Source organism: Rattus rattus, chromosome 8 (genome assembly GCF_011064425.1).
Source record: "Rattus rattus isolate New Zealand chromosome 8, Rrattus_CSIRO_v1, whole genome shotgun sequence".
NCBI classification, from domain to species: Eukaryota; Metazoa; Chordata; class Mammalia; order Rodentia; family Muridae; genus Rattus; species Rattus rattus.
The window spans coordinates 4,125,411-4,140,148 of record NC_046161.1 but is presented as its reverse complement, the minus strand read 5'-3'; the positions used below and the strand labels follow the sequence as shown (position 1 = coordinate 4,140,148).

The window sequence follows — 14,738 nt, the reverse complement described above, 5'->3', positions numbered from 1 at the left end:
AACAACCAGCTGCCTTCACAGCCCAGGTTGCCTTTCTTGGTCTAGACTGCGAGATCTGCATCGTCTGCAGTGGGAGAGACTGAGGTGGCAGTGGGTGGAAGTGCATGCTCAGCAGTTAGGAACACGGGCTGCACCGACAGAACCTGGATTTTCCAGCATCCATGCGGTAGAGCACAGTTGTCTATAACCTCAGTTCTAGAGGGTCCTCGCCCTCAAACTTATACCAGTGCATGTGCAATAAAAATAAGTAAATTAAAAAGAAAAACCAGTAAAAGCAGAAGAGCAACAGAATTCAAAGAGCAGAAACAGAGGCCTTGAGACAGTTTCTCTGCGTAGCCATGGTTGTCCTGGAACTCACAGATCTGCCTGCCTGCCTCTGCCTCTGCTGAATTAAAAGTGCTCATCACAACCAACAAGGGGCTGCTATTAGTTTTAATGCATGCAGTGATCTTGGAAAAGCACAATCTTCAAAAGAGCCAAGATAAAAGATTGTTAAAATACTATGAAAAATCACCACACTACAGTTATTTCTATTAACTGTCAGCTATGGCCATGTGCCGTTGACTGAACACAATTAAAAACCAGATAGACCAAAATGGGCCTCTTTGATAAAATGCATCTGAGGTGCTAGGATATGGGTGGAGGCAGCCCCTTCCTAGCATGTCTCCATAGCATATCGGTAGCACTCCGTAGAGTCCTGGGCGTGTTCAGTTTCAGGATGCTATGGATTGATTATTCAGGGTTGCTACCATTTTATTCAATAAAACAGCCTCATGACTCTGTCCTTACAGGACATAGGTTAATGCAGGATGCTCCACAGCCTGCTATGTGCTTGGGGTTTAAAGACGTGGCCTGCAAAATCCAATCTCAAAATGCAGCTGGGATCATTGGAGTTAGATGGGAAAAACATTGCCTTCCTTGAGCCCTAAATAATAGAAAAAACACTGTCTTAGCAAGAAGCCACGCATGGGAGAGCGAAGTTTGAGAAGCTGTGGGGATGCTCCACCACTAGAGTCACTTCTCACCTTTCAGGGTGATGTAGTCAGCAAGGGAATTCTGTCTGACAGAACTGGGTTATCACAGGAACCACTGCAGAGTGTTGGCCTTTGAGCAGAAACAGCCAGAGGATCTAAGACTGGGCCTGAGAGTCTCAGTGTTCTTGTTGAGATGGGGAAGCAGTGGACGGAGGCATGACCCAGTAAAGAATACGCAGGCAGACTTAACACACGCACACACACCACCTAGAAAGGATTAGGGCCTATCAATAAGTCATGGGCTTGTAGAGAGAGGACAAAGGAAACCAGGAAAGGCTAGAGCAGGAAGGGCCCGGAGAGTGAAGGGTTAAATGGGAGATGAGGTCATCCAAGAACTGGTTTCCTGAAGCCACACAGGGAAAACACAGTCCTGAGAAAGTGCAGGGGTGCACAGTAATGACATATTAGCCAGGCGGTGGTGCACACCTTTAATCCCAGCCCTTGGGAGGCAGAAGCAGGTCTTGAGTCTGAGGCTAGCCTCATCTACAGAGTGAGTTTAAGGATAGTCTGGTCTGGATGGGAAGTTTAATATAAGAAACAATGGGTTATATAGTATTTCATACATGTTTATCATATGTGCTTTCCTCATATGTACCCCACACACAGCATCCTCTTGATCTCTATTTGTTGGTCTCCCCCACCAAATAACCCGCCTTTCCTTTTGATGCCTTTGTGGGTGTATATACTTTTTTAAATTGGGATTTTCAGTAGGAGAAACCGTAGGATACTTGTCCAAGTTTTGCTTGCTTTGTCCACTATCTTCACCCATTTCCATGGGTTCTCTTTCATATTTCATATCAATCAGTTAATCTACACATCTGTTGCTGGGCCTCTGGACCTCTTTCTTGCCTCGGAGCCTGGGCTGTTGTGAGTAAAGCAACGTCACACATAGGTGTGCAGATGTCTCGAGGAGCTCACGGCACTGTCTACAGGAGTGGTTCTCTGACGGCCCTCGTTCCTACTGTCCCTCTGTTCATAGAGTGAACTTGCTCTCTAGCGGTGCACAGGGTTTCCTTCTTCACCCCCTCGATCTTTACAGCATTTGGTGTTGGTTTTCTTTATAGTAATTTGGACTAGTTTGATCCTGCATTTCCCTAATGACTGAGAAGTGTTGTGGAATTATGAGTTATGGAAATACTGTTGAAAAATCAGCTACAACGAATACTGTTATTGTCCGTTCATAATTGAAGAAAATTTAAAATTTGAGTTCAAATTTACCAAAAATGTAAGGTAATCTTTCCCTCGCACACGTGCACAGACCTGAATACTCAGTACACCTCTAGGTAAGGAGCTCCAGTGTGAAGGACATTAGGCCTGAGGATGTAAATAGACCTGGATTAAAGAGAGGAGACACCATAGCTGTAGCTGTGTGGAGGTGTTGATGGCTCAGGCCCTGAGCGAGCGAAGATGTGGCTTTAGGGGCTGGAGGAAACTGTGCCTTAAAGGCAGCCGTGGGTCTGGGAAACTGCAGAGACCTGACAGCATGCTTTATAGAAAACTCAGTGTTGCAAGTCAGTTAACAAGTAGAAGAGAGGGGCCTGTGCTCTGTCAGGGATGACGTCTGCTCAGGAGACAAGTCCACGACTTACAGAGTAGAGTGGTGAGAGACCCTGGTCCAGAATGTCTGAAATATTTCCAAGGCCCGTCAGCCTGTGGCAGATTTCCAGGTAGGATTCTGTTGAGCACTGTTTGATCCCTGAAGAAATGTTACCCCAAAGGAGAGAACACAGCTCTATTTGGTTCTGGGAGGAAGTCCCTAGGATGGCGAGGCTTCCTGTGCGCAGTGGGGGCGGGGCACTGTGCCTGACAACAAATCACACTTGTCCTTGTCCTTTCCATTCTGTTTGCACTGCTGGCCCAGACCTTCAGAGCGGGTAAGTGGCGATGAAGTCTAAGAACTACCATTTAAAGCCCTGACTGTCCCAAGGGGAGATTTTGGGGGATCTTTGCAATTAAAATTGTGCATGTTTTGGGGTTAGTGTCTGCAGCCTACTTCTAATCACTTGAAATGGGTAGAAGAATTTGGTTATTCTGATTAGGAAGTGTTAAATGTTAATGTTTTACCTTTTTCATGTGTATTTACCCCTTTTGTGGTATTGCATCTCTCTTAAATCTAAAAATAAATTTGTTAATCAGCAGACTGACTTTTGTTTTTACATTTGTCTGTTTAAGGAATTAGCTCTCCGCAGCCAGTTGCCCTCACTGGAGCAGGATGGAGGGACTCAGAATGCAGTGTCTTCTCCCGGGATGTCTCAGGAATTGAGGACAATGACAACCAATAGTTCAGATCCCTTTCTTAACAGGTTGGTGAGAATACTGGCCAATAACTGGAAAGGACCCTTGCTTTGTTGTTCTGCTTTGAGATTTATGGATGTGTAGAATTTCTCTGTGGGCCAAAACCCATAGCTGTCAATTGTCTCGGCACAGATGCCCAGCACGGTCAAAGCTGAGGATTAAACGGGCTGCGGCAGTAGGAGAGGGCTAGCCAATAAGGCTTGTGCTGGGATCTGGGTCAAAGCCCCGACATGCTCTCTCCTGTCCACACTCTGTGCTAAATAAAGTCCCTTAAAATTTTAGGGACTTGAAGGATTGAGTGGATGCCGTTCTGTGAAAGCAAGCAGGCAGCAGCATCCTACCCCTAAGGGTGGGGGTGGGGGTGCTATGCCCACCCAAATCTTCAAACACAATGATGTAAGCTCCAGGTTCTTCACAGTGGGTTTATAGAGCTTGGATTTGAACCATTTATGATTAATTTTTAACTAAAACCTACCTGCTGTGTTAGAAAATATCTGCTGAACTTCACTTTTCAAAAAGATAGCACACTCTGTGATGGATTCCCTCCCACCTCCCCAAAGTGCTTCTAAGTAACATGCCTTTCCTTCTTTCTTTTTTTTTTTTTTTTTTTTTTTTTTTTTTTTTCTTTTTTTTTGGAGCTGGGACCCAACCCAGGGCCTTGCGCTTCCTAGGTAAGCGCTCTACCACTGAGCTAAATCCCCAGCCCTTTCCTTCTTTCTGTTTGTTAGTTTGTTCATTTTTTGTTTGGTTGGTTTTGTTTTGTTTTGAGTTAGGGTCTCTCTATAGCCCAAGCTGGCCTCGAAGGATCAGTGATCCTCCTCCTCCTGCCTTAGCCTTCAAGCATTACATGGATGAGCCATCGTGCCCAATTTACAACATGCTTTTAAAATCGGTTTAGGAAGCTAGGTGATAGTGGCACATGCTTTTAATCCCAGAAGGAGGCAAACTCAGGGGCAGGCAGCTGTCTGTGAATTCAAGGCCAGCCTGGACTACAAAGTGAGTTCCAGGACATCCAGAGAAACCCTGTCTCAAAAGACAAAGCACCCCTCTCACCCTCAGAAATTGGCTTAGGAAAACTATTTTCAATTCTTAGCAGTTAAATTAGAAAATGTTTTATTTAATTTTAGCAAACACTTGTTTGGTGATATTAGAACATTTTGGATAGTTGAATTTTCCATCATCTCCTTGTGCCAGGCACACTTCAGTCCTGGTACTAAGGAACCAGGCACACCTTGGTCCCGGCACCAAGGAGCCAGAGAAGCAGGGCTGATGTCTGGTCTAAGGACAGCCAGGGCTACATAGTGAGATCTTGTCAAAAGAAGCTAAAGAAGTTGGCCTGTAAGGTAGGTTTCTTTTCAAAGGGCATGAAAGGCTATTTGAATTTGTCCTGGGTTACTAACTCACACTGCAATCCCAGCACTTGGGAGGCTGACACAGGAGTTCCAGTTCAGCTGCCAAGTAATAAGTTCCAGGACAACCTGCTGTATGTAGCTTAAGGCCCTGCCCCAAAATCAATGGAAAGGTATTTTAAAGTCGTATTTACTATATATACTGAGAGAAAGATGCAGACTTTGAATTACTATCTAAACTCGTCTATTTACCCACGCTTGTAATTTTAAACTGTAACTAGATAAGGGGGCCATACCACAGAATCCCCCAGAGGAAGAATTCCAGAGTTTTGTTAAAGGCTTATCTGAGGATAGAATCAGAGTCTCAAAAGCAGGGAAGCAGTGGGCAGGGATATGTGACAGCCCTTCAGACCTCTGACCAGCTTTGTGCTAAAGCCTAAAGGTCTCTGAAATTGCAGAATGGAGATGGCCCTTCTCCAGAGCCCTCTGCCCCCTGTGCTGTCCATCTCTGTGCTCCTAGCTGCTTTTCTGTTTCAGGCAATCCCTTGCTACAATCCACACTATCCTCAGGTTTCTTTCACCTTCCTGGGGGCTGAGCTACGCCTGTTGCCCAGGCTCCAGAATGCACCTGGATGACAGTCTGTCTGTCTGTCTTTCTTTCTTTCTGTCTTTCTTTCCTTTCTTTTCTTTATTTTGTGTATGTGAGTATACTTCATACACACCAGAAGAGGGCGTCGGATCCCATTACAGATGGTTGTGAGCCACCATGTGGTTGCTGGGAATTGAACTCAGGACCTCTGGGAGAGCAGTCAGTGCTCTTAACCGCTGAGCCATCTCTCCAGTCCCACTTTTTTTTTCTTGAAAAAGTCTCTTGATGTCTGCTCTGCTCAATAGTGAGTCTCAGCACTGCCTCAAGGTCCAAGTCCCACCTGTCTCTGACCTCCCCTCAAAGAAGCGTTGCTGCTGACTTTTCAGGCTTCTTCCTCTTCCCTTCAAAGCCTTTCTTCCCTCCCTCGGCTGCTGCTGTGGCTACAGCAGCTCAGGGCTGAGGTTCCATGAAGTATGGCTATGTTATATACCAACAGTCTCAGGCAAGTTTGTGTCTGGGATTTGTGTGAGGCTTCTGAATGTTTCAGACTCGTTGGCATAAAGCAACAGTTGTCGTGTAGAGTGATGAGGGAGAGAATGGGCCGAATGAATGCATCAAACAATTCATTAGAAGGTTGGGCTCAAACATACTTGTACTGCTGACCTGGGATCTGGTGGAGGTGTTTTGGTTTTTTTAAACACTTTAAATGTCCATCATGTAAGAAAGTACGCCTATATTTGTGATCAGAAGTCACAAGCGTAGCCGTTGCCCTCAGGATTGGGGGTTATTGGTTTGTTGGTTTCTTTCAGTGTTAGTAGAATTCAGGTTAGAGCCCCTATTATCAGCCATTCTCTTTAGGACGCTTCAAGGTTGTTTTCTGTTGCTCTTGAATCAACCTTGAGGCTTTCCATTCCGCCTTACAGTAAAATTGCACGTTGGCTCCTTCTCCTAAGGGCTCTGCTTTGTCCCTTCTCTTCAGAACCTTGGGCCTCTTGTCTGCGCTGTGTTTGGGTGTCCCCTCCCCCAGTATGACAAGAACGTCGAGTTGTGGGGATTCTGCATTCAGTGACTTGGGACTCTTCAGTGACTTCACTGACTCTTGCTGTGCATGGCTGTCCCTCGCTAAACTTTGCTGTGCGTGGCTGTCCCTCGCTAAACTTTGCTGTGCGTGGCTGTCCCTCGCTAAACTTAGCTGTGCGTGGCTATCCCTCGCTAAACTTTGCTGTGCGTGGCTGTCCCTCGCTAAACTCTGCTGTGCGTGGCTATCCCTCGCTAAACTCTGCTGTGCATGGCTGTCCCTCGCTAAACTTTGCTGTGCGTGGCTATCCCTCGCTAAACTTTGCTGTGTATGGCTATCCCTCGCTAAACTCTGGTGCCTCGGGAGGTGGGAATTGGACATGAGCCTAATGTGGTTTTGACCCCTGGGTTTGGGACTTGAGACCTTGAAGACCCCAAGCTTCAAAATAGGTAATGGGTGGGGCTTGTCACTTTTTTTTCTCTCAGTTGCGACCAAGCTCAACCTTCAGATAGCTCTGTCTTTAGCAGTTGTCACTTTAGTTAGGAGCAATGTGTCTATCCCATTCTAAGTCAGAGGCTGTTGGGCTCTGAAGAGCACTGCAAGGCCAGGACTACTCACTGTTCTTCTAAGAATCATGGTCGCGCTTAACATGTGTTCACCTTTGCCAAGTTGATGGGATCTTGCTGTGTCTTCACTATTTTCACAGTGGCACCTATCACTCTAGAGATGAGAGCACAGACAGCGGCCTCAGCATGAGCAGCTACAGCATCCCTCGGACCCCGGACGACTTCCTGAACAGCGTGGATGAAATGGACACAGGCAAGTACTGATTGACTTTCAGCGTGGGTGGTCATTAGCTGTGTTCCTCCTTCCTTCTTAGTTAGGGTCCCACTGGAGCTAGCGCAGGCTGACACACTGGTTTTTGCTTTCTTTTTGAGATGACTCATGACCCTCCTGCTCAGCTTCCTCAGTGGCCAGCCATCTTTTGAGCCTGTTTTGTTTTAACGTGTTAGTTGGGCCTATTAGAAGTTTCTCGTTTAAATCTGTGTTGTTAATTTTGAGTAATTTTTTCTGACCCACTGTTTTTCTCTTTCCTCTGAATACTTTGGGTTCAGCTGCGTTGTTAACAGTGTTACAGGGCTGGGAAGCCATATTTGCGGGGAGGGAGCCTAGAGTAAGACTTACTGACTTTATAGTTGAAATAGTTGCACGAGTATTGAGGAGTTAAGACCTCTGCCTTGGGGCTGGAGAGAGCACAGGACAGTGATACATTTTCTCCCAAGTGTGGAAGTCTTCCGAGCTTGACTTTATCTGACACATGAAGGTGAGAACTGTGCCCTGCTTTCTCTGAGTTCACCTAGGTCAGGAATCTTCTTTAGGAGCCCCTTTGGACCTACTTCATGCCCAGCCCCATCCTGGCCCCTCCCACCCACTCTCATGGCTCACCTCCCTGGCCCCCTTGTACCAGAAAGGCCAGTTGTTTTTCTGAATGTAAGTTCTGGCAAAGCTCCAAGGAGGAGTGCTAGCATAGATAAAAGTTCCCTAGGCAGGTAAGTGTGAGAGATTTAGAAAGACATCTGGGGGGCGAGAGGGTCACTTGCCTTCAAGGACTCCTGGGAATGTTCTTCCTCTATTGTGTGTGACTCAGAGTACTATGTCTACAGTGCTGAGTGTTAGCGTCCCAGAGTACAAGGAAAGACAAAAGACGCTCCATCTTAATATGTAAATGACCTAGAAATGGTGGTGCATTTCTAGGAGAAAGAGAGAAGGCGTGGTTGTCATTTCTCACTGCTGCATATAGAATTCCAAGGGAGTGAGTGTCAGTTCTTCACAACCCATCAGGTGGTGCAGCCAGGCCATGATCTGTACTGCATGACTGAAGGGCTGAGGCACATGAAACTTGGCACTGTTACCAAGTGGTCTCTGTGTGTGGTTTTCTAAGGTAGACAGACGCTGGGTGTTTCTGTTTCCCATGGCTGTGCTCACAGGGGCAGCTCTGAAGCTTCTTACAAAACATTTTGTTCCCTCCCCAAAACTAGGAGACACCATCAGCCAGAGCACCCTGCCGTCCCAGCAGAGCCGCTTCCCTGATTACCTGGAGGCCCTCCCTGGGACAAATGTGGACCTTGGCACACTGGAAGGAGATGCAATGAACATAGAAGGGGAGGAGCTGATGCCCAGCCTTCAGGAAGCGCTGAGTTCCGAAATCCTGGATGTGGAGTCTGTGTTGGCTGCCACCAAGCTAGATAAAGAAAGCTTTCTCACGTGGTTATAGAGCTGTCCGGAGCCACTCTCCGGGTCTGTGAAGGATCCACAGAGCCTAAGGTGTGCACTCCTGCATTCAGATAAGCCAGTGGGTGATTCTCTGGCTAACACAGGACAGATGACCAGTGTCCAGCGGGGATCATCCACTGTTGCTCTGCTCTTCTCTGCCATTGCTGCTCTTAGGTTGCTGACCTCTTCACAGCCACCCCTAAAGAACCAGAACCACAGATAGCCAGAGCCCTTTGTTTCCTTTGCTCTGGCAGCTGCGCTCTCTGGGGTTGTGGGGAGCCTGTCGATAACAGATGCTCGCCCTTCCTCCCCTGGTCTTCACCCATCCTCCTAACTGAACCCCAGGCTGGGAACTGAAATGCTTCATGCATTTGTTCAAGACATGGTTTCTTCAGCTGCCTTTGGCCCTTGGGTCCAACAAGCCAGACGCGTGGCATCTGATCTCACGGAAGACCGGAAGATGGCAAAGACCCATGCCGAAGACTGATGGACTTCCTGTTTCTTTTTTTAGTCGTACCATTAGGCACATAGTGACCTGGATTTTATCTTAGAAGCTCATGAGGCATGGGACAGTTTCCATAGAAATATATTAATTATACCACATACTCTAGGTTAGGTTTGAATGGATATTATCTGTGGGTGTTTTGGTTGGTTTTTCTGTTTTCTTTTCTGTGGTTGGTTTTGGTGGAACGTAGGCAACTTAATGAAGTCGTTCATAGCTGTAGCTTGGGGTGGGCAGTACCATTCTTTTGGGGGAAATCTATATTTCTCGGCTTTTTAACATCCTATTTAAATCCTGGCTGTCTCCTCTCTACGTATGTACACACTCTTCTGATGTCCGTGGTAGTGTGTAGCAGAGTGTGTCTTGATAAGTGTTTCCTTCCCTCCCAGTTTACTGTTGAAATGGTAGCCTTGAGCATATGCATTTAGACATCTTAGTTATGTTTCACGGATAGTTTAAATTCTGGTTGGGGCAATCTGCAGGTGTTTGAGGAGGGTGGGAGGGAGGGAGGGAGGGAGGGAAGGAGGGCAGTGTTGTAGAAAGGGCTCTGGTTGTGGGTAAAGCCAGGAAGAGCTCTCCAGCCCTCTGCACTGCGGCAGTGAGGATAGAAGCCACCAGTGGCCTCACTCCCTTGACTGATTCCGTGTGCAGTCTCAGAGCTTTGAGCTTTGGAGAGGCAGGCCTTCCTTCCGCCTCCGCCTCGGCTGCGGCTGTCCACTCAGATGCTTTGAGTATTGACTGTCACCTACAAGATCAGTCTTAGGAAACCTCACGTGCCTGTGTTCAGTGGACCCTGGGGTAGGGCGAAGAATGCTGTGAGGCCTTGGCTGGCCGGTAAAGTGAACAGACAGTAAGTGTGCGGGGGTGGCTGAACTTAGCAAAGGGCTAGAGCGAAGCATGATTATGGCTTTATTTTTACAAGAAGAAAGATTACTAGAGTATGTGTCTCCAAGAGTAATGATGGTTTCCAAAGAGTATTTTTTAAAGGAACAAAATAGGCGTGAATTAACTCTGCGTATAAGCTATGACGTAATAGTTGGTTGTGAATTGCAGTCGCTGCACCAGTTAGCACCTCTCATTTAGAGTCTTTGAGTGCTTCTAGAAGAGTCCCTTATTTTCAAGGGTTCATAGTGAACAACAACAACAACAAATTTTCCCCTGGCTAAAGCTGCTAACTATAAAAATTGTCAGCTTAGGAAGATAGAAATCTTGTATTTTGGCCTTTTGAGTAGTATAGCGCAAGAATGAAGTAGAAAAGTTTTATTTAGTACTTTGAGTGCTCAAAAAATGCAATCAGTGTATTATATATGATTCATAGGTCAGTCATTTGAGGCCATCAACTCAAGGCTTTTAATCAGAACCAAGCTGAAGATTCACCCTTGAATCTAGTCTGGGGAAACAACCACGGGAGGATGCATTGACTTTAGAACAGAGAGGAAACTCTAACTGAAAACTGCGCAGATGGATGGTCCACAGCAGTGTGGGGATTCACAGATAATAGGCGTGCTGAGTGCCTATGATTCTCCAGGAAACTCCAGAACAAAGGACCACATCTTCTGTGGGCAGAGTAGCCTCAGTGTGGGGAGGGGGAGGGCAGGTGGGCATGGGCTGGTGAGAGGTAGCGGAGCCCTGTTAGAAAAGCTTTTATGAACTTAATTTCTCTTCCTTAAAGACTTCGCTCTCATCTTGCTCCCAGTAAAGTTTTTCCTAACTTTCCAGCTGCTTAACCTCCCTCACAAAGTGAGATGTGTCACCTTCCTTCTCCCTCAGCATGGTGTGCCTGGTTATACCTCAATGTCCAGCAGCCCTGGTGCCTGACAGTGCTCTCTGACTCTATCAAACCCTCCGTGCTGACTGTGGGAGACCCGAGCACCTTTTCTCTCACTGAATTTGAATCACAGCCTCAACGTAGTCTTTTTGTTGTGTCCAACAGTGTTTAATGCTTCCTGGCTGTAGTGGGTAGCATGCAGATAAGAATTTAACTGGTTATTCTTGAATTTCTTTTACAATAAACCAATTTTTATAATCTTAAAATGTATCAACTTTTCCACATTTGTGTTCTTTTCAATTAGGGCTTCTGAGTCTCTTGGGAACAAGGGAAAATGCTGGCTGGGGTAAGCATTGCTCTGTATCAGAACTGCTTCCTAAACACAGAGACTTAACTTTCAAAAAGAAAGGAAGGGGAAAGGTCATGTGGAAGCAGCTGTGGAATGTTTGCTGTTGCTGTTGTAGAATGCAGTGAAAGATGAAGAACATTAATGAGTTAAGTACTTCAGAAGCCATACCATTTGGTGTTGAAACTTAAAAATTGAGGCAGTATCTGTGGCAGCTTCAGAGTGCTTGTGCATCTGGGAGGCAGGATGAATTTTATAAACTTGGCAACCCTGTTTTTATAAGGATTTTGGATATAAGGATCTCTTCATTGTTGTCTTTTCTCTCAAATATTCTCCAAGTTGGTTTGGCTTGGTTGGTTTTGGTTTTTCAAGACAGGGTTTCTCTATAGCACTGGTTGTCCTGGAACTCATGCTGCAGACTGTCAGCCTTTGCTGGCCTGTGCAGATCTCTGTCTCTCAGACCTGAGGACCTTAAGAAATTGACCGGCTGGGCTGGAGAGATGGCTCAGCGGTTAGAGCTCCAACTGCTCTTCCAGAGGTCCTGAGTTCTATTCCCAGCAACCACATGGTGGCTCATCTGTAATGGGATTATACATTAAATAAATAAATAAATCTTAAGAAAAGAAAAGAAATTGAGCGGCTACAGTGTAGCACTGTAGACACCTTCAGTTTCAGTATAGTTTTAGAGCCAAATGAAACAAAGCAGCGCTCCAAGGAGGGTCATTTGAGTTCAGGAAAACATGAACGTCAGTAAGCACATAATAAATATTAGCAGGGCAACCCTTTCTTAGGACTGACCAATTTAAACACAATGCCGGGCACATGCTGTAAGTTATGTCTGGGAAGGCAAGCAGGGCAGAAGGCCATATCAGATTCAGGGTACACTGACCAGTTTGGGTTCTTTAACAATGATCTGACAACAAGATTAAACATGTCTTATTTATTGAATATAAATGTTGCAGGAGGCATGAAATCATGCCCAAGAGCAATCCAGGGGACAGAATGCCTCTGAGGTCAAAGGCCTCTGCCTGTTTTCCTGGAGCCTCTCAGTTCCCAAGCCATTGTTCACTGTCCACCATTCTTTTGATTCTTCCCACAGTAGACCAGGCTGGCCTCTAACTCACACAAGTGTGTGTGCCTCCACCTCTCAAGTGCTACAGTTAAAGTGTGCACCACTGCCACTCGACTTCTCCATGTTTTCAGTGCTTTTAGAGTGCTTTCTAGTACACACGTGCCATATGTAGACATATGTATATGACCTACATTACGTTTTTACTTTAAATACAAGTGCATGCTCATATAGTATGTACTGCCTTTCTGTTGGTTCATATGGTTCAAATATATATGTGAACTCTTTATTAAACTTTAAAGCGTTTTCCCCGCTTAGTGATTTTCTGGTAGAACAAGTGCTAAAAATAAAGTGCCACTTTTAGTAGTCACTGGTAGACTTTATACATGTCGGTTCACCTCTAACACGCATGTTGCAGCTATCCCAATACAGATGCTGCTCTTGACCGACTGTCCTATCCTGTACACTCACTCCATATGCATTTTGTCAGTGGGACCATCTTATGTAGGGCCCTGTCTGCTTTGTTCTTATTCCTAAACACTCCATGTAGCATCACATAGGAGACAGGTGGCCATGGCACTGTCGCTTATGATGGCCTTGAACTTCTGGTCCTCCACCTCCCATGTTCTGGAATGACCAAGGTGTGGTACCACACTCATTTACATGGTGTTGCAGATGGAGCTGAGGCTTCTGCACATGGTGCACGCACTCTGTCCCTACCCCGTCCCACCCCCACTTTGATTTTTCCAAAGCATTCTTGCATGATCTCCAAAGCAAATTATATTTGTGAAAGTCTTGTTTTTATAAATACAAAAGAAGTGTGGCCTGGGTATACTTTGAATAAAAGATAGATTTGATTGTTTTTTTCTTGTACGTATGTTGACATGGTCAACTTTGGTCAGGTAGATCTGCAAGCCTTTTAGACATTACAATGTAGGCTTTTCACATTGCTAGCCAGCAACTTAGGGAGACAAGCTTGTCGTCGTCTCCCCCTCCCCCGCCCCCTTTAGCACAAAATATGGGGATTCTACATCTCTGAACCAGCACCAAAAGACGAGCCTTGTGCTCACAACACTGGCTCTTGTGGGCAGTACCCAGGAGCTGGGTACTTGTGTTGACAGGGGTGGCTCATAATAGAAGGCAGCCTTAGCAGTCACTACTGCTGCCCCTGGTGGTGATCAGTGCTTAACCACCTCCTCTCACTTCCCATTTCTTCAGAGCTGAGGTTTCATGGGAAAAGCAGGTCCGAGGGCTAGGTCATGTCTCCCTAACCCCCAGCAACCATCACTAGTCCTAAACCGGGCTCTGGGAGTAAATATGGAAGCTGCTTCCCTCTGGCTCCAGGCCTGGCACATTCCTGCTCTTTAGAGTCCTGTGGCTCTGACAGTGTCCTCCCTGTGGTCCAGCCCCACTTCATTTGTTTCTTACGTGTCTGTTGCATGAGTATGTGCAGTTGCCTGCAGAGGCCAGAAGAGGACGTCCTCTCACGGAGTTAAAATTACAGGCACTTAGGGGTTGGGGATTTGGCTCAGCGGTAGAGCGCTTGCCTAGCAACCGCAAGGCCCTGGGTTCGGTCCCCAGCTCCGAAAAAAAAAAAAAATTACAGGCACTTTTAAGTGTTTGTCAGTGTTTCGCATTTTAAGAGCTTTACTCCAGGCAACACTGAGACTGTGTACAAAACACAGCTCTTTTTTACTGGTGCTGGAGATGGCCCCCAGGCCCATGCATACTTTAGGTGAGCTTAGCCCTTGGCCTTCTACCTCCTAAAGACGTCTGTTTACCTTCACTCTTGAATGTGAATGCTGAGAATCTCAAGCCAGGCCCTCAAACTTGTATAAGCAAGTACTTCTACCCACTGGGCCATCCTCCCCTACACAGAATTACAGTGGTGGCCTGGCTGCCTGACCATCTAAAGAATTTCTTTTCTGAAGCCCCTAGAATAAGCACTAGGACAGTTCATTGCTACCTTCATGAGCTACCTAGACCAGCTGTGCAAAGCCAGTGGTTCCACCCCTACGAATGCTGACTGAAACAATTTTAAGTATTCTTACCACCGATGTAAACTTAGGCTGGGAAAGGGGCTCATTAGGTAATAGCACTTGTCTCAGACCTCAGTTCAAATTTGCAGCACCCACATACATATCTATAACTCCAGTGCCTTTGGGGACAGAGCTGGAAGGATTGGGGCTCCCCGGGTACTAGCTTAGCTCCAAGGTCAGTAAGAGATTGTCTCAAGAGCTACATCAAGAGAATAAGGAAGGAAGAACAGAGCAGGACACATGTCTGCCTTACATAGGTATACACATAGGAAGTTGAGCTCCTGGGGCAGAGTTTCAACAGATACAGATACCCAAAGTAGGCTGCTTCTCAGAAGGGCCTAAGTGATGTGTAGATGACCAACTTTTTGTCTTATACATATATTCTGTGTGCGTGCGTGTGTGTGTGTGTGTGCGCGCGTGTGTGCGCGCGCGCGTAGTCATTGGGGACAAGTTTG

The 14,738-nt window shown here is 46.3% G+C and overlaps 1 protein-coding gene across 8 annotated transcripts in view; it reads left to right on the top strand.

Moving 5' to 3' along the window:
* The window catches only part of Yap1 (Yes1 associated transcriptional regulator), a 70,240-nt gene extending 59,141 nt beyond the window's left edge, over positions 1-11,099 (top strand). For all 8 annotated transcript variants that reach the window (XM_032909570.1, XM_032909566.1, XM_032909572.1 and 5 more), the window contains 3 exons: positions 3,207-3,337; positions 6,992-7,104; positions 8,325-11,099. In XM_032909570.1, coding sequence (XP_032765461.1) covers positions 3,207-3,337; positions 6,992-7,104; positions 8,325-8,560 — 480 coding nt within the window. In that variant the 3' untranslated portion in view covers positions 8,561-11,099. The remainder of the gene's footprint in view (positions 1-3,206; positions 3,338-6,991; positions 7,105-8,324) is intronic.
* The last annotated feature ends 3,639 nt before the right edge of the window (positions 11,100-14,738 follow it).